The 19,567-nt window shown below is 38.5% G+C and overlaps 4 protein-coding genes across 4 annotated transcripts; all 4 read right to left on the bottom strand.

Annotated features, from left to right (window-relative positions):
* Nucleotides 1-611: 611 nt before the first annotated feature.
* dynlt1b (dynein light chain Tctex-type 1b) lies at nt 612-1,814 on the bottom strand (the record flags this gene model as incomplete). The annotated part of the gene is made up of 5 exons (XM_083898273.1): nt 612-682; nt 891-968; nt 1,059-1,182; nt 1,592-1,633; nt 1,788-1,814. The coding sequence occupies 5 exons, from the start codon at nt 1,812-1,814 to the stop codon at nt 612-614; spliced, it is 342 nt and encodes a 113-aa protein (XP_083754399.1).
* Nucleotides 1,815-7,467: 5,653 nt separating this feature from the next.
* gtf2h5 (general transcription factor IIH, polypeptide 5) lies at nt 7,468-8,252 on the bottom strand. Its single transcript, XM_083898846.1, has 3 exons — nt 8,171-8,252; nt 7,860-7,916; nt 7,468-7,761 (listed from the first exon to the last, which is right to left on the bottom strand). Exons 2-3 carry the CDS (start codon nt 7,892-7,894, stop codon nt 7,581-7,583), a joined length of 216 nt encoding a protein of 71 aa, XP_083754972.1. The 5' UTR covers nt 7,895-7,916; nt 8,171-8,252; the 3' UTR covers nt 7,468-7,580.
* Nucleotides 8,253-9,195: 943 nt separating this feature from the next.
* serac1 (serine active site containing 1) lies at nt 9,196-14,461 on the bottom strand (the record flags this gene model as incomplete). The annotated part of the gene is made up of 16 exons (XM_083899218.1): nt 9,196-9,759; nt 9,934-10,077; nt 10,171-10,353; nt 10,482-10,579; nt 10,701-10,801; nt 10,965-11,106; nt 11,188-11,338; nt 11,910-12,072; nt 12,184-12,297; nt 12,391-12,519; nt 12,612-12,733; nt 12,817-12,948; nt 13,464-13,553; nt 13,929-14,071; nt 14,178-14,214; nt 14,368-14,461. The coding sequence occupies 16 exons, from the start codon at nt 14,459-14,461 to the stop codon at nt 9,623-9,625; spliced, it is 1,980 nt and encodes a 659-aa protein (XP_083755344.1). The 3' UTR covers nt 9,196-9,622.
* A 3,212-nt stretch (nt 14,462-17,673) lies between these two features.
* Nucleotides 17,674-19,334, bottom strand: myct1a (myc target 1a). Its single transcript, XM_083898854.1, has 2 exons — nt 19,124-19,334; nt 17,674-18,228 (listed from the first exon to the last, which is right to left on the bottom strand). The coding sequence occupies exons 1-2, from the start codon at nt 19,176-19,178 to the stop codon at nt 17,681-17,683; spliced, it is 603 nt and encodes a 200-aa protein (XP_083754980.1). The 5' UTR covers nt 19,179-19,334; the 3' UTR covers nt 17,674-17,680.
* Between the last annotated feature and the right edge of the window lie 233 nt (nt 19,335-19,567).

Here is a 19,567-nt window from a genome sequence, read left to right as displayed (position 1 = left end):
CGAAAAACAATTGTGTTGCCAGTCTGTAAAATCTCAACGTGGATTCAAATCGAGATGGTGCCTTGTCTTTGCATAAATGGGCTGCAGTCTTAAATTGTGTAAATACTTTGACATAATGCGTCCATGTTTGATTTGTCGAAGTGAAAGTAACGTTGATTTGAGGTGGTCAAATGAGCTTATTGTGAGTTATTTGACATTTTTTTTTAGATTTTTCTTATTTTATGAGAAAATGTGTACATTTGCCACACCGTCATTTCACATACAATAAAGTCAGTATATACCCCGTAGTGTTTGAATCAATTTTCTTTAGTCACAATTAAGAACATACAGTAATGATATGTGTAGTGAATGCAAAGCTTATAAGTAATCAACTTGTTTTCTATTAGAGTATTAATGAAGATGTCCAAACAAACAAAAAATAACTCCTGTATAATGCAAGGTTAAATATTACTTTATCTGGATCACCACTGAAATCTAATAATTTCCTTCTTGGACCATAACCTACATCCGAGGAATGTTTTATAAAAATCTAACCTTCACTTTTTGAGTTACACTGCTCTCAAAAAGACAAATGCAACCATGAATACAATCTCCTTGGAACAGCAGTGGGTTCAAATGGCGAGGCCAAAAACACTGACGATACAGTACATGGACTTGTTCTCCCATCTCACTGCACAGCTCCCTGTTTAATGAAATAAACACTGAGTTAGTGGCAGCATCACCTTCGCATTTAATGCTACCAGTTTGTGACACTTCAAGAGACAAACCAAAAAGTATTTGCTGCCAAATATTATTTTTCCATTTGTAGAAATGTAACAAACTGTTAGACACAAATCTTGTACAGTGTATTTAATTATTCAGAGGATGTACGTAGGAGTGTTTGACCTTACCATCAGTAGTGTTGTCCCAGAAGCAGGCACTGGCTGTTTGCAGACCAGCACCATTTTTCTGCATGATGATGCAGGTTACTGGGGGGAAAACAAAAACATTTATTTTTAACACCAACTCTTTTTTGCAAATATTTTATTTCTGACAGGAGGAAACCAATATATATATACCAATATATTTGAAAGGCTTTCCCATTTTGCTGAGTTGACTGAGGCACTGCTCCACCACAGATGTGGACCACTGGTTTACTCTGCTGTGTTGGTAAGTACTTCCTCCTATGGCGGCTTCTACTGACTACAGACACAACAAACTGGAATTAAGAACAGATCTACACCCACAAGATCATTCTCTTTATTCATTCATCCATTCATTTTCTAGCACTTCATCCTCCACATGAGGGTTAGCCATAAAATACAGTAGATAACAATCAGACACTCTATGGTAAATAATATCTACTGTGATACGTGTCAATACATGATATAAATACACAACATTATGTGTCATAAAATATAACTTAACCAGCAAACTACAGAATTAAAATACAGTCAACGTGGGGGGTTTCGGTGCTGCCTAGCAACCATCTGCGTTCCTTAGCAACCGACAGTCGCTAAACACAAAAGTTGGTAGCTAAAGAGTATCACTGAGCAGACAAATATGACAACATATTACAACAATGAAAAAACCCCACAGCATGTCATTTTACCTCTTTAATTACTTTGCTCACATCTTCAACGATGAACGCAGTCTGTGGGCGAAGAACAAAACAGAGCACTTTAAGCTAGCAGATTAGCCGAGCAGCTGCTAACGTCAAACCGTTCCACAGCGACAGAGACGACATTCAAACATTCACATTTGTCGTAAATATACACGATGAACAGTTAAAAATATAAAGCTTATACCTCCTCTTCTGTTTGATACTCGTCCATGGTGTTATCGCTGCCGGAAGCGTCAAGTGACTCCAGGTAGTCCGCAAACAAAACTTCCGGTCATATTCCTTCAAAATTAAAATTTCAATAAAGTTTTGTCTCGTGTATGTACGTAGGAAAACAAGAGACTGAAATGTGCCTAATGAATAACATTCCAACAACGTTGTTTGTTACTTGTTTTTAATATGATTCAAGCACATGACAAATAGAGCAAGGGGTTTTGACAGGAAGTTGTTGTGGCCAGAATTAGGGCTCTTGTTTTGAAGGCCAGAGTGAAGGGGAAGAAAACATCTATTGCACTTTAGCAACAAATAATAGTTACACAAATAATACTAAACGTGATTTGTATAGCACTTTTCTCAACAATTGTTACAAAATAGATAATAAGAGACAAAACAAGTAGCTTAAAATGAGCTTAAAAAGTAGCTTTATAAACAGTGGTTGAGACAAATTTTAAGCTAAAGTGTAAATCTTGAGATTTCTTCTAAAAACATTTGGTTGATGAAAAAACTACTTACAAACTTTAACAAATGAAATTGCAACCACGTACGCGTGTGTGCGCAGCATTATCTCCAGCCCGCATCGGATTGGTTCACTGATATAAACTCTAGCCAATCATCGGCCTGGAAGAAGTGGCGAAGTAAAGTTTACTGTGATTGACGTTTTGGAGAGAGTGGAGCGCTGCGTTTACAGGTATGTTTTTTTTTAATAGACTAAATTAAAATGTTGTATTTCAAGATAAGACGTAGTAAAACCGTAGACTAATGTGGCTAATTCAAACGTTTGGCTGCTCGTGTCGCACTGCTGTAGCGTTAGCTTACAACCTGACAGAGTTTGTGAGGAAGGTTTGCAAACCGTGTAATTGAGCATGCAGCTGCAGCCAAATGGACTCTTCCACAGTGCCGAGTTCCTTAATGTCTTAATGTGAATAAATTAGGGTAAACATTATTTTAGAAAAATGTAACTTTTATCCATGTATAGTTAAGTTTTAACACAGAATAACATACATGCATATATATTCTGGTAATAAAGATTTGTTCGATTTATGTTCCACTTTCCGCCGAATAAATCTTATATAATCTCGTCAGAAATGTAGTAAGCGCCCCCTGCTGGACAACAGTGCCACTCGCATTGCATAAATCTGTGACGCCATTTTGACTCGTGGTAATTTTATTGGAACTAGTATGGAATATAGTTGTAGATGAATGTGACGTCCTTTTGACTAGTTAAAACTATAGTTACACATATCCGCAATTCATTTTTACTTGTCAAAATGACGTCACATATGTTCGTAATTCAGTTTTTACCAGTGAAATTCAAACTACTTTAGTTATTCATGTGTATAAGGTTTGTCATTATAGATATATACAAATAAACACATATAGTTGTAGACATATAATCCCAGTTCCAGACTACAATGGTATTCTGACTATCTGAAACGCAATTCAAGACCTCAAAATGAGAATATCTGCAATTGAGGATAAAAGTTGTCTTGAACTCCCAGGCTGAGTGCAGTTATACTGGTGTGTCGCAAGGGGGAGACAGAGACACACTGTAGATGTGAAAATATTTTAGCTTCTAAACGTAAACTCGTGTTATCGGGTTATTTTCACCAATACACACGGCACTGCTATAAAAAACAGTAAGACAAAATACATCTAATGTAAAGCAAGTGGTTAAGGAATAGTTAAAAATGCCAATAAAGCCAAAATATTCGTTTAAAAAAATGCCCATCAGCCATTGGCTGGCAGCGCATCGAGTCATAGCATTAGCTGACGTAGCACCAACAGAACTCTGCTTTCTCTGTCGTTTAACGTTTAAACCAGTGTGAATTGTTGCAGTTGTCATAAAAAACTGCACAAAAACACAAAACTGCTCTTTCTGCGTTTGCTGGTAGATATTTTTTGTATTTAAAAAAATAAATGTGTGGTACCACCGTGAGTGAGAGTCATATGTAGGAGAATGACTTCTCATCGGTAACATGTGCTCAGCATCGCTTCTCGGCCTTTTGGCTAAGATCAAGTGTAGTATCTGTTCTTATCAGTTTAATATCTGATACGTCCCCTACCCGGGGACCATATATTAAATTGATTTTTGGAACTGGGAGATGGAATAGGGGCTTGCTCCGTCCACTCCACGCATCGACCTGGTATTGCAGTACCTCCAGGAACGGTGCACCCCCCTCTTATTGTAAATGGAATATTCTTACTCATCAGCTAGTAACTGCGTGTGCACGTTAGTGTCGCGTGGGACACGGTTCTAACGCTCAAGTACACATGTCGTTTCTGTTCTGTTTAAACTGTCAGATTGACCGTGTATTATTTATATTTATATTATTATAAACACTCGTCTACTACATTCAAATCACTGGTCTGTCAAATGAGTTTAAACAACGCTGATCAATCACATCGACTCCAAATGATTACCTCTGTTTCTCCGCAAAGTAGTGTTTAGATATTGTGTCACAGGTTGGGGTAAGACTAAAAAACTAAAAGAAGCACCCACAACAATGTAAGAACGGAATTATACAGTCCAATATAGATATCTGCAATTGAGGATAATTATAAAAGTTTTCTTGAATTTGCTGACTGAGTGTAGTTTTACTGCTGCGTCACCAGGGGGAGACAGAGACACACTGTAGATTTGGAAACATTTCCAACAGTATGTGTCTGCAGTAACGTAAACTCGTGTTATTGGGTTATTTTCACTAATACACACGACACTGTTATTAAAAACAGTAATATATAATTCATATAATGCAATTCAATTGGGTAAGAAATGGTTCAAAATACCAATAAAAACAAAATATTCGTTTAAAAAAAATGGCCTTCACCTATTGGCTGGTAGCGCATCGAGTCATAGCATTAGCTGACGTAGCACAAACAGAACTATTTCTGTCATTTAAAGTTTAAACCAGTGTGAATTGTTGAACTCTCTCCTCGTTTACTGATAGGTTTGTTGTATGTAATAATAATATTCATATTAATAAAAATAAATAAATGTGTGGTACCACCGTGAGTGAGAGTCATATGTAGGAGAATGACTTCTCATCGGTAACGTGTGTTCAGTATCGCTTCTCGGCCTTTTGGCTAAGATCAAGTGTAGTATCTGTTCTTATCAGTTTAATATCTGATACGTCCCCTACCCGGGGACCATATATTAAATTGATTTTTGGAACTGGGAGATGGAATAGGGGCTTGCTCCGTCCACTCCACGCATCGACCTGGTATTGCAGTACCTCCAGGAACGGTGCACCCCCCTCTCATTGTAAATGGAATATTCTTAATAGTTAAGCGAGCAACTGCGTGTGCGTATAGTTGTTGCGTGTTGCTATTGTTTGCTTTATTATATTTTGAGTTTGATTAAATGGAATTGTTTAAGTTTACCGAATGGATCAAATAAATACTTTTTTGTTTTTTTTACACGAGTCACATCCTGTATCCGGTATGACCTTTTTGATTGGTCTAAAAATACACTGCAGTTATCTTAAAATTAAAACACTAAATATGTATTTTTTCATAGTATTGACAGTGATTTAAAAGAAAAAGCACACTTGATACCCATAACATTAAAGATGGCTATTTTCCAATTCAGGAAAGTTAAAACATATCAAAAAGTTGCACTGAGAAGGGCTTTTATTAGATGCCCCCAAACATTACATTATCAAAATTGCTTTATATTGCTTATGTGTTATAATTTAACTTTAAAGCTCTATATAGTGTAGCTTTTAAATCTAAACACTCGTCTACTACATTCAAACCACTGTTCTGTCAAATGAGTTTAAACAACGCTGATCAATCACATCGACTCCAAATGATTACCTCTGTTTCTCCACATAGTAGTGTTTAGATATTGTGTCACAGGTTGGGGTAAGAATAAAAAACTCAAAGAAGCACCCACAACAATGTAAGAACGGAATTATACAGTCCAATATAGATATCTGCAATTGAGGATAATAATAAAAGTTTTCTTGAATTTGCTGACTGAGTGTAGTTTTACTGCTGCGTCACTAGGGGGAGACAGAGACACACTGTAGATTTGGAAACATTTTCAACAGTATGTGTCTGCAGTAACGTAAACTCGTGTTATTGGGTTATTTTCACTAATACACACGACACTGTTATTAAAAACAGTAAGATATAATACATATAATGCAATTCAATTGGGTAAGAAATAGTTCAAAATGCCAATAAAACCAAAATATTCGTTTTAAAAAATGGCCATCACCTATTGGCTGGTAGCGCATCGAGTCATTAGCTGACGTAGCACAAACAGAACTCTGCTATATCTGTCATTTAACGTTTAAACCAGTGTGAATTGTTGAACTCTTTCTGTGTTTACTGGTAGGTTTTTTGTATTTTATAATCATAGTAATAATATTCATATTAATAAAAATAAATAAATGTGTGGTACCACCGTGAGTGAGAGTCATATGTAGGAGAATGACTTCTCATCGGTAACGTGTGTTCAGTATCGCTTCTCGGCCTTTTGGCTAAGATCAAGTGTAGTATCTGTTCTTATCAGTTTAATATCTGATACGTCCCCTACCCGGGGACCATATATTAAATTGATTTTTGGAACTGGGAGATGGAATAGGGGCTTGCTCCGTCCACTCCACGCATCGACCTGGTATTGCAGTACCTCCAGGAACGGTGCACCCCCTCTCATTGTAAATGGAATATTCTTAACAGTATAATTACTTCTGTATACGTGTTGGTCTCTCGCGACACATACATGGCTCTTGCCTATATTTGTGTTCTACACGTGGTGTAAAACGTTGTAGTTATTTGTGTGTAGTACGATGTCTCTTGAGATTTAGCTTTTAAAAGTTTAACATGTAGTAATGGATAATATGCCTGTCATAGTGAATTGTGTATGCAAACATTACATTATCAACATTGCTTATAATTGAACATTAACACTGAACCTGGGCATTTTTAATCCAAATTTACACTCAAAATGGCTTTTAATACCCAGTAGTGTGGTGACAGTTTTCATTCTTTCAGTCCACTTTTTGTGTGTTTTCAATTGGTATTTTAATTTTTTGATTTATAGTTGATGAATTTGTTTTTGCCATCTGTTTGTAATGCTGCGTCTGTAATGCTTTTTGGCCACCCGTGGGTTATTGTAAAAGGCTATAGAAAGTAAATTACATTAAAGCGGTATAGAGTGTAACTTTTAATTGTCTTCGTCATTGTACATTTAAACCACTGTACTGTCAAATGAGTCTTATTTTATGTCAAGACAGATGGCTGCAAACAGGTTGGGGTAAGACTAAAACCCCAAAGAAGCACCCACATAAAATGTAAGAACTGAATTTTATAGCTTAAAAACAGTTATTAAGCAACTAGGTTTCATGAAAACCAAACAGGAAGAATATCCACAACAACAAAAAATCACCATAAATTACGCACTAAAAAGGAAATTTCTTGTGGTTCATCTAGCATTATTTAACCCCAAATTACTGTATGTTCGGTTGATTAGGTCGTAAATGCTTGACCCATTGGGTAAAAAAATAATTACCTTCCATTTCTACAGATGCAAAATTAATATATGGCACCACCACAAATAGACTTAACTAAGGTTAAAATTAAAAATGTATTCAATCACGATGGACTCAAAGTAAATTTACTTAAGCATTTACTTAGTTTTTTCACATTCGTTTTACAAAAGTAATTTTCCACATTTCTGTCTGCATTTAAAACAGTGCAGTGCTCATTTGATAATGTCTTAAACAGTTCCGAGTCCAAGTATAGAAGTAGGTCGTCATTTCTGCGTGACGGGGAATGAATTTTGGTCCATTAGCTCGCCGACTCTGTCCTGGAGAGTCTGAACCACTTCAGCCAGGATAAAGAGATGCGTGTCGTCAAGATCTTTGAGGACAAACTTCTTCCCCAAGGCCATAGTTTCATCCAGGTAGAGCAGGAACTGTTTCATTGCAGGATCACTGTAGAGAAAACAAAACGTATATTAACAGATACGCACACTTAATTCTCACCAGCATTATCATGAAGTAGGTGGACACATATTTTCATTTTTACTCACCATTCAACAAGGACACCTTTGTGTACGTTCACCATGTTTGACAGGCAGAGGGAAAGGCTAAAGTTCGTAGTGAAGTCCAGTGACAAAACAAGGAAAAGAGTGGGAAAAAGGTCAGCCACATTCGGGGCTCGGCAATTTTCACCGAGACTATTTTCTTACCACGTTAACAATGCTAACGTTCAAACATTTAGCGATTAGCTTGTTAGCGCTAACGTTACTCATTACAAGTGCGCAATTCTAGAGACATTTTAATATATTCTACGATAATACTTAAATACTTAAATGAACAAAGAACCAGCAAACATACATACCTTGCTACATTCAAGTAAATAAATATATATAAAAAAGGACGAGCTTCACTACGAGTTGCTCTGCTGTGTCTTGCTAACTGAATGTACTGTGATGAATAATGTACGGTACGTGTCGAGGGACAGTCTTCTTTTCAGCACGTTCCGCGTATGGCAAAAAGACACAGTCATATAATATGATGTATAATAAATGATGTAGCATGCATTAATTTTGAAATCGAAAGTACATAACCGTTTTGGAATACTTGTTAACACGTTAACTACTGTTGTGATTTATGTATTTTTACAACCAAGAACTCCCTACAAAATAATAACATTTGGGGACTCCTAATTTTCTACCCTTGGCATAACTTGAATAAACAGTTTAATTATCTGTATACTATTTAGATTTCAAAGAGAGATTAATACGCCTACCAGCCACTTTATTAGGTACAGATGACATCAAATATGCTGTAGTATATCTGCTTCAAGGTTTTACATATTTATATTGCCTCATATTTAGGGCGGCAACTAATGATTTTTTGATTATCAATGAATGTTGATTATTTTCTTGTTTAACCGATAAGTACAACATACAAATATTCACATTTAAGAAGGTGGAGATCAGTGCACTTCTCATTATTATTAACAAAAACACTCAAAATTATAACTTGATTATCAAAATAGTTAGTGATTTTGTTAACAATTATCGGATTAGTCTTTGCAGCTTGAGATAGTGTCTAAACCTAGGGGAATGTAATTTTTTTAAGCAGCTTTGAGAGGACAAAACAGCAGTAGTATGACACAGTATGTAGACATGATTTATTCTTTATCTGCATCATCAGTGGCAGTTTGGCCCACAAACACACACATGGAGATTAGGATTAGTCCCTTAAAAACAAAACGAAACAAAAAAGCAAACTATTATCACAACAGGTCCATTTCGAGTAAGGCTCAGAGAGGAATATGGTTTGGCACACGATGTGTCTATAATACTGCAATTATGATAAAAATATAAATATATTTACAAAAAAAATACACTGGTTGCTCTAGTCAAAAATGTAATGTGGAAACGGCATGAATGTGCATCTTAAATAAAGTCTGAGCATTATGCACCACACTTTAATCTACTTCGGGTGAACTGAAATGTAAACGGGCCACCCCAAAAAATTAATAGGGTGACAAATAAGTTTATATCATTAAAACTTTTAAAAACTCATGAATGTTAGACATGTTTTGATTAGTAATTAGTGAGACAAACTATTCTGGGAAAATGAGTAGGAGAACAAAACATCTTTACAGCTGACAAACTCAATGTGTGAAATAAAATTGACTACGATCAAATGAATTTGTTTTCATAAGTGGAACAACGAGAGGCAGTTATGTTTCTATTTGGTTCGGGGATATTGGGTGAGTGACAGTGCTCTTCTCTGTTTCAAGTATACAGCAGGTTCTATCAGTGTTCATGTGTTCCAATCAGTGGCTGATGTAGCTGTGCAGTGCTTCCTGGATGAACTGGAGGCTGCGTTTGTACAGGAACGAGTCCTTCTTGTCTGGCTTGCAGATGTTGAGATGGTCTACATCCACCTTGATGATCTCCCCGATGCCGAGATCTGAAACCAAATTAGAGCAGTTATAGATTACAGACATATAGGTGCTTACAATATTTATGCTCCGTTTGCTCAACAGTATTCAAGAGCTATACATCACAGATTAGTTCCTGGATTTCTGTCCAAACTGTGCTCTTTTTACAGATGCGTATTCCTCAAGTGCATGAGTATTCATACTTGCTGACTGTGACGGTACCACCAGTATCTTGATCATGGGACCGACGTTTGTTGGCAGCGTCTCTGTAAAGCTCAGCACCTTGAATTCCCTTCGTTTGGCCATATTCAAGAAGTTCTCATTCAGGTCCCTCAGTGCTGGTGAGTCTTAAAACACACACAGGCAACAGCAAACAAAAAGATGTTGAACGATGTCTAAGAAACAGTCATAGCCCTCAGGTATTGATTTTATTCACTTACCTTTACAAAGTTCTCTGACTTCTACAGAGGGAAAGAGGAGATATCTGACACTGACAGAGTACTCCGCCATGGAGGTACCACGGTGAGGAACACTGTAGAACATGATGCCCTTGGTGTTTTTTAACAGCCCTTGCATGTCCGGGTCCTCAGAGGCATCCAGAAGCATTTTCTTAACCAGTAACCCTGAAGAAAAGACAAATACAAGAGGACACAGGCAAACCTTTAAAATCCACCACATACAAACAAAGATCAAGTCCCTGACATCCCTGAAAATCTGGCATACTTGTGAAAGGAAAATACTCATAAAATACCTCCCATACTGTGGGCTACCCAGACCACAGGCCTCTCTCCAACCCCAGCCAACTTTAATTTCTTTAGCAGCTCTTGACTTCTGTAGGCCAAAGACTTCCTAAAGACACGAGTGCAGAGGAAAAAGACACCAATTTGTTGTCTGGTACTTTGCTGGAATTGTCTCTCTTCAGTGAAATAAAACACCAGTGGACATTTCAATAAGACTATGGATTCTTCACCTCTGATTCTCAACAGGACACTTGGCCACCCAGTCACTGAGGTGACTATCGTACTCCACAGATAGTATTCTCAGATTTGGACAGTCAGCCGCCAACCAAGACTGCCAAGAAGAGAGGAGAGAAGATGCACAACGCCTCACATTTAAGTAAACCCAACTTCATTTAGTCTCCCTAACAGCCATAGAGATCAATCCACAAGAAAACACTGTATGGAAATCTTGTCATCCTCCAAACAAATTAAGAGGAAGTTGTGTGATTCGTTACCTTTGGCCAGCACTCTGTATAGTCGTCCCAGCTGCCTGCCTCCTTCTCTTCATCTAACGTATTACGGTCCTTCTGCCGCCATGTTTTAAAAGCTGCCCCTAGAATCCCATGGATGAACAGCACGTCTGCTTTGATTGGCTCACTGGAAATTAAGAAACACTATTAAAGTGAGGTGTTGCTTTAAAAAGGTGAAATAAAATTGAACCAATTATTTTTTTCCTACTTGCCACGTGTTTGTGGATGGAGGATGTAGACGCCGTCTTGGTATTTCTCTTTTAGAGTCTCCCTGTCCAGGTTGGCCAGAGCGCGAGCTGCGTGAGACGCCTGCATGACGTGAGGAGAGTGCATCATCTCTGCCAGGACGGACACCCAGCCTGTAGGTGAGTAAAGAAAACATATCAACAAAATTATGCCATTATAATCTATGTAAAACTGCTGAACCTAAAATGATTCAGAATGGATATTAAAAAGGTAAATATACAAATTGTGATACATTTTAGGAATCAATTGGGTTGACCCATGAGATATCTGTGGTAATAACATAAAAAAACAAAGAGTATCAACTAATGATTATTTTTTTAATCAATTGATCTGATTTTTCTCCTCAAATCCTCAACATTTTGATGTCCTCAAATGTCTTATTTTGTCCACAAACCAGTCATTCCGTTTTATTGGGGTTTCCATTAAATATGGACCAAATAAACCAGAAACTATTCACATTTAAAGAAGTGGAAAAATCACGAGCTTTTTTTAATTATAACTAAAAACACACAAAATAATGTGTCTTCTTTGGTTGTCACACAAAAAAATACAAAGATGTTAGAAGGATTTATTAGTGGTTATGTATTTTATATTAAGTATTTAAAAGTAGGATTTAGATGTTTATTCCAAGTATAACATTACTCATAACCATGTCTTAAATAATCTGACAGGTTCTAGACTTACCAGACTGGGCTATAGCCTGGTGAGCGCTCTCATGTAGAGCCAAGTTTCCTATGATTCGAATGATGTTCCTTTGAATCTTCAGGGAGTCTCTACGGAGCCGATAAACCCTCTGGAGGAGCTGTAGGCCCCCGTTGGCAATTATGTGGTCACAGTGGCTCTGGACCTGCAGACAATAAAACACAACTTTCAGTAAGTGCAGTACAGTTATTCACTCACATTTTAAACAACATTTTTACCTTTTGTACTATTCAAATAATTTAGATGCAATTATTACCTTCGAGTGCTGTACCAGTGCCTGCACACAGAATGACTCCACCTTCTCTGAGGGGACAGAGGTGAGGCTCTGCGTGTACGGGAGTCCATTGCCACCAAAACACCAAAGACCGCCCTGCAACATGAGAGAGAGCACAGGTGTTTTCACACTATATATGAGATTTCTGATATCAGATTATGTGTACATGCATCCTTCTGTTGTGATTACCCGTTGTGCTGCCATGGACTGAGTGCTTTCCCTGAGGGCCAGTGAAGTGAAGTACTGAACACATTTGTCCACCTCAGACTGAGGCAGAGACGCCAGCAGCTGCCTCAGTCCGTCCTCTAGTGACAAACCCTGTGAAGATGTTGATGACACATCTCAGTTTCCACCGTATGTAAAACATGTGTGAGGTAAAGCTGAAGACAAAGGTTTACTGGGATACATACATCTTCCAGGTCAGGCAGCATGGGTGGTGGCAGGAAGAAGCGCAGGTCTACCTGAGGGACCCGGGCCAGACCCACTGCTGTTCGCTGGTCTATGACCTGTGCTGCTGTGCGGTACTGGTAGTCTGCAACATTGACATGTGAGTGATATAATTAACCTCCTTTTTTCACTTATTGTGCACTTATGCAACAGCTTTTGCTCATTTACCATGCCAGTGGTGATTAGCTGCAAGCTCCTGTATAGCCTGTAGTCTGTCGGCTTTATTTGCAGACTGTGTCCTCTTCAGCAGGACCCACAGCGCCACCTCATGTGGGTCTGCATCTACATGGGTAAAGTGCTCTGAAACATTCAGACACAGGACAAACTTATTAAACATTTAGCAAGAAAAGAAAGGTGATTAAGCTTTACTATACAGTCTTGGATTCAAACTCCTACTGCCTACAAGGACTATCAAGAACTACAGAACCACCTTCAGATTAGCTACAGCTTAGCAGTTACACACCTTGTGTCCTCGGTTTGGCAGCTGTTTATAATTACAGGTCAAAGGTCAATTTTAATAGAGGTTGCACTGGAATATAATGCTTAAGCAACAGTAATAGACTTAATATAAGCAGCATAAAATAATCAGCCATGTATATGACGGCTGCACAATAAACACATGCATAAACTGACTTTTAAAAACAGGATGTGCAAGCCAGGTGTTTCCTTTGGTCTACATTTTCACTGTGTAAAAAGGGGGAAACTAGCATTCTGAGAATTTGTGTTTTGTGTGTCTATAATCGCAGCTTTCGCTCTTCAAATCAGGAAACACTGTCTTATGGTGTACTTATATAAAAAGGTACATTTAGGCTTACCATCCAGTGAATGTAGCAAAAGCCTGGAGGATAATTCCAGGAACCGTCGTGCTGCTTTGTGAAGTTCCCTCCTTGCCTTGTATGTAAGCCCTGACACATACACACAGTGGAAAAATAATTACCATGACAATATCAGGATTTAATTTATCCTACCAAGATAAATAATAAATATATTACTAATGTCATTGTTCTCTGTTGGTATCGCAGCATATTAATGTTGTTTGGTGATTGTTCCATTAAACAAATGAACTTTGAGTAGTAGAAGTGAGATCAGTCAACAGACTGACCCAGATATTCAAACAGGAAGGACAGTTGCAGGGAGAGGAAGGAAACACAGGAAGTGATGATTGCAGATGTCACTGAGCACCTGGGCATGACAGTCCATGTCTAAAAACAGTACATCTAAACCAAAAAGACTTCAAGTAAGTGTTTTTAACAAGACACTCAGAATCAGACATTTCTTACCTGCTGCAAGGTTCTCCTTTTCATCTGAGGAAGTGGCTCTTAGATAAATGTAAGACTTGTACTTCTCTTGGAAAATTGCACTGGTGTCAATGGTCACAGCCTTGTCCAAGGCTACAACCTCATATGTTATAAAAATGCAGCCCCTGCAGAGAGATAAAAGATGACAGTCTTTAGCACAAACAATACAGATCGGATATGGGTTGGTTTTGGATTCAAGGATTAAAATCTGCAATTGCATATTTGCCTTACCCCAAAAGAACTGTGCCAGTTACTTTGGCAACCTTCCCTGCAGTTCAACACAAAAGAAAAATATATTAAACAAACTTTTGAAACTGTTAACAAGGCATATATGTTATGTCCATGTATTCAGAATTACTGTTGATTAGATTGCTGATGACAATCGGCATGATAGTTGTCAAATTTAGGTCCCTTAACTCACTTAAATGTTTCCACTGAAGCACTTTCTTCACTCCTGGTGACCCAGCTGTGCTCAGTCTCCGACAGCGGATCAGACGTAGAGCTGCAGCAGACATTCTCTGCTTGTGTACCTGCAAAATGTTTAGGCCCATTTTTGTTCATCACACCAACAAGCACCTTTTTCGAAAACTAGGATTACTTCAAGGTTGCCAGGTCTGTGGCTTCCCAATGGAATTAGCCTAGATTTGAAGAGTTGCAGTGGGTTACAATTTTTGTTTGCACGTTGAGTCGAGATGTTTTGCATGTACGACATGGACAGTGAAAGTGAGCAATCCTTAAGGATCTATAGAAGTGACATTGGAAATTTTCATCACTTCCACCTGTATTGTTGTGGCTCACAGCAGTAAATCCATATGACATGAGTAAGTTCATGTCATAGAGCAAGGGTCTCAAGCTCAAACATTTTTAAGGTCTAAAGGATGAGCGATATGAAAATGATATCACCATATTCTGTTGTGTTGATATGGAACAATATACAACTCGCAGTAAAAAAGTATGCATGGTGTAAAATTAATTGTTACATAGAAATAACTAATTATAACTTAATATTAAGTGGTGGGCCACAGGAAATTGACAGGAATGCCATTTATGGCCCGTTGGCCACAAGTTTGAGACCCCATTATAGAGGGAGGGTGCTTTTATTGCAGGCACAATACATGTGTGCTTTTTGGTGTTAACTTTACAGATGTTACGACACATTGACAGCAACGACAGTAATGCTGCTGGATTTGTGGCAGTGGTGTATTTTGAGTTTGAGCTTTTTTTTGGAGAAGGTTGTTTTGTCAGACCTGGCAACCTTGATTTTACAGTTGTATATCGACATCGTTTGGTCCGTTGCTTTTTCCGCTTAACCCATGTTAATGATACATAATATAAAGTACGAGAATGAACAGTTACACTTCTCTTCAAGTCTATAATGAACTAACATGCGTACAGTGCCACCATTTAACCGTGACACATAATTAACGCTGTACCTAGTCGTCTAACAAACTCTTGACCCCCTGCTAAAGTTAGCTTAGCTTCCGTTTACTAGCAATAAATAGAGAAGCCAGCAGTGTCGAGTTGACTCAACGGACTGACGGGTTGTTCGATACCGTATGTTACTGTTAGCCAACCTTTGTGAACTGTTCATCACTTAAACATAACGCTGAACACGAAGCTAACTTGACACTGACACACTACACATGTTTAGCTAGCATGTCGCTGTCAAACAAACCCGTTCCAGCGACTTTCTGTCAAAATTGAGTAGCGATATTTACCTTTTTGACCAAATGACCGGTTTGAAAACGAGCACAGGCCGAACTATTCCTCACCACCGACTCTCTATCTGCTGCTGCGGCTGCTGCTGTTCATAAACACAACGTCAATGTGTCGCATAAATAAGGCGTCATTTGCCGTCACTCATGCAAAAAGGTAAGTCATTAATAATAGAAAAAAAGAGAATGTCATATAATTTGAAAAAAATAAAATGTATGCAAGCAAGGTTAAAGTTTAACACAGAGAGAACACGTTAAGTACTTCCTGTTTTTGTAATTTATGTTTTTATTACACCATAAAGAAACGACTAGCAAAACACAATAGTACACAAACACAACTCTGAGATAGGTTGCCAGAGTTTTCTGATTTAATTACATAATTCTGATGGCTTGCCAGGAAACTATTTTGTGAGGGTTTCTGCTTTCATTGTTCTAAACAATTCTTACACGAAATTATATTTATTACAGTTTATTCTTTGATAAGTGTCCATGGTTCATCAGGTAATTTCATCTCATTAGTTTGTATTTTGTATTATATTTTCCCTTTATTCAGGTGGTAAGCTTTTTGCCAGATCATGTTCCCATTGTTGTTTTAATATTATCCATATTATTACAGGAGAAAAAGTAAGAAAACCACCATCTAACCAACTCTGTGAGGTTACTTCAGGCTTGATCCTGGATTTACAAGGTAAGGAAGGTGGTTCACTTAAATTGCCATGGTATATGTGGACAATGAGTATATTTTCATGTCATTTGAAGGATTTTGTTGTTCCAGACATGTCATGTGTCAATTCTGAACCTCTAAAAAGAGTTACATTTATTAAGTAAATAAATAATGACAAAGCTTTGTTTTAATCAAACAGAAACCCTTTGATTTGCAGCAGAATTCCTGTCAGCTTTGTTTGCACCGTTTTGTTGTGTCACTGCAGCTCTGTACAACGTGAGGGGACTGTGACAATAATTGGACATAATTACAAATGAATGTACCAGTCAGATTGACCTCATCTCCTCTCCCCGCTGTAAACAGCTGAGCATTATTATTGTATTCTTCCTCTGACTAACAGAAGGCAGAGAATAAAAAGATATCCTGGATATTTTGCTTCCTAGTACAGACCTCAGGGCACTGTGGTTGTTTCGCTTGTGCTAGTAAACATGCTTCAGTCTCAGTATGAAACACGCAATAGTCATGTGTTGTTTCTTGTTTTGTTTTTATTGCATTAACTTATGAGTTCAGTAAATCCCATTCAAACATACATAACGCACAAACACTACTTGAACTCAGTGCCCTCTTTCTCAAATCATTCTCTCAATGCACACTATAACATGCAAACACGGCCTAAATTACTTTCAACCCCAAACACCCACATATGCTGTAAAACACGAGTGAAGCAGCAGTTAAAACATCAAATGAGTTTAAATCTGCCTCCACTCAGTGTTTCATAGATATGTCAGAGACACATCTACAATTTAGTAATTGCGGGGTGACACAAACACTCACTTTTCTTTGGATTACACACACACACACACACACACTCAAACTCACACAATCATATCTTTTGCATAGTCACGAATGCCCAGTCAGCAGAATGTAAATTATCTGAAACAAACAAAATATTTTGTGCAAGCATACATAAAGACTCAATGCCCATTTAATACAGACTGCTGGTTTTTTAGCAGTGATAATTTTCCCTTCCTTGAATTAGCAGTCATTGTCACATTGAAGAAAGGGTCAAATGTAGTGTTTTAAATATTTTGTCAGTATTTAATGAAGAATCACATGTATACTTTTGTCAAAACCATATATATATATATATATATTAACTAACTTAAAGACATACAGATGTGATTGTTGTTGTCATTCTCACAAGCAGGACATGCGATTGACTTTGACTTCCGTGGTTGTCTCCATGCAGCTCCACCTGGTCCTATAAATCAATACAGCTTTATTTAACTATCAGTTGTAAATCCATTTGCAACTACGGGCTCATTCATTCAGAGTCATAATGTTGCGCTCATTTCTTAGGTGCGTGTTTCCTGATAAGCTCTAATAATGCTCTCGTAAGCTGGAGGTGGGGTCTGTGTAGCCTGGAAACCCCTCAGACCATTGTTCCCCCAAAATGACTCAGGTCTGGGTGGGGTGGCAGTCGGCTGGGCTGCACTGTGGGCCGATCCAGTCGTTGTGGTGAGAGTCGGTGTACGAGGCAGCGTGGTCTGGCTTCCCTCCTCTGCCTCTCTTGCAATCTGGCTGCACTGGAGTAGAGGGTGGAAAGTGGAGGCCCTGAAGCTGGATTTGTGCCCCAGTGGGTCAATGTGATCTGGGGAGGAAGTCTGGCGATGGAAGCTAAAGGCGGCGCTGATCAAACTGTTGTTGCTGCGCCGGTCGTAGCTGCTGTTGCGGTTAAAGCCCGGGCGGTTGCGCGAGGGGGTGCGTGATTGGCGAGGTGGGCGGCGGGTGATGCTGGCAGAGCCTGCTCTCCGTCTGGACATCCAGGTCAAGATGACGTAAACCAGAGCCCCCAAAACCAGGCCCACAGCAATGGACACACAGAAAGCTATGATCAGAGGGACTGCAAAGAGAGAAACATGTCAATGTGGATATTTTATGGTTTGCGTTGCAGTATCTTTTCATCAGTATTTCCAAAACATCTTCCAAAGTCTTTGTTTCTACATGATTATTGTCATATCTTCCACTCAAAATGCTTTTGTGAGGGAAAAGCATGACATCTAGCTGCACTTTATCCCTAATAACAGTACTTTTTTTTATCATCCTGTGAAAGTGGAAGGAATTTTAATTAGAATCTTTGGCCTCACCAAGATTACAAAAAAACATCTGTTTGTAACAAGTGGAGTATTGCCAGCAGTGTTTTACAAGATTGTGTGTCTTGACAAAGTAATAACAGGCTTTAATCTTAAAGGAGAAAGTCCTTTGGAGACAACAAACCCCATTGCTTTTTTTCCCCCCCACAAAAAAGGCACTGACTTTTTCTCAGCGTGTCTCGCTTTGGAAGCAGTTCCAGTATGAGTGTGCTTGAGAGAAGAGAGAGAATGCGGTGGCTACGACAAATCCCTCTGGACTTTTGTCAAAGACAACAAAATCACTTTCCTTTCAAAACAGTTATATGTTAAAAAAAGAAATCAAACATATTTTTGCAACCAACCCATATTTCCACTCCAGTGTTTCTGTGACTTTCAGAAAGGGAAAGCAGACACTGGTCAAAAATCATCTGGAAATGACATTTAGGAAAGCCGATACAAAGTAACAGCACCTCATAGACCTGGACTGAGTGTTTTTGGAACCCAAGAAAGGTTTCTTTGACTATTGTAGTTTGTTTAATCAAGTAAAATTAACCAGACCCATGTACTTTATCTACTCCAGGGTCGATTAAAGCTTAAGTTTCATAGGGTACCAGAGTGTCAATCACAGAGACCACATGAAAAAGACGGGAAATTGGAAAAACTCACCCGCATCAAAAGACTCAAGTATTTCCAGAAAGAGATTTGTGTTGTTCTCAGCCATGACTTAATCTTTTCCCTTTGAGAAGAAGAGAGATTTAACACAGTCTTTATTTTTACTCTCTTCTTCTCCCCGCTCCTCGTCTTCTGTCAGTTCTTTCTCTTCTTTTTGTTTTCCTTATGGGTTTTCCTGCCTTTCTGCCTCCCCTCTTTCCGTCCTCTCACTTTCTCCCTCCTTCGACCCTTGCTCACTTTCTCTGTCAGTATGTCTGTGTCCCTCAGAGAAAGCCTCAGCCTAGAGGCACACAGGGACTGGCAGCTAACTCTGGCAGTGCTCTTGTTTATGGAAGCGGAAAGCTACACTGTCACGTTTCCTGCTTTTCTGCTTGAAATTAGCAACAGGAGTGGCTTATCTGTGCGGGACAGAGATCCTGGAGGTGGGGAGACGGGGTG

The sequence above is a fragment of the Microchirus variegatus genome, assembly GCF_963457635.1.
Source record: "Microchirus variegatus genome assembly, chromosome: 12".
Lineage (NCBI taxonomy): Eukaryota > Metazoa > Chordata > Actinopteri > Pleuronectiformes > Soleidae > Microchirus > Microchirus variegatus.
The sequence above is the reverse complement of the archived record's forward strand: the minus strand, read 5'-3'. Positions and strand labels throughout refer to the sequence as shown.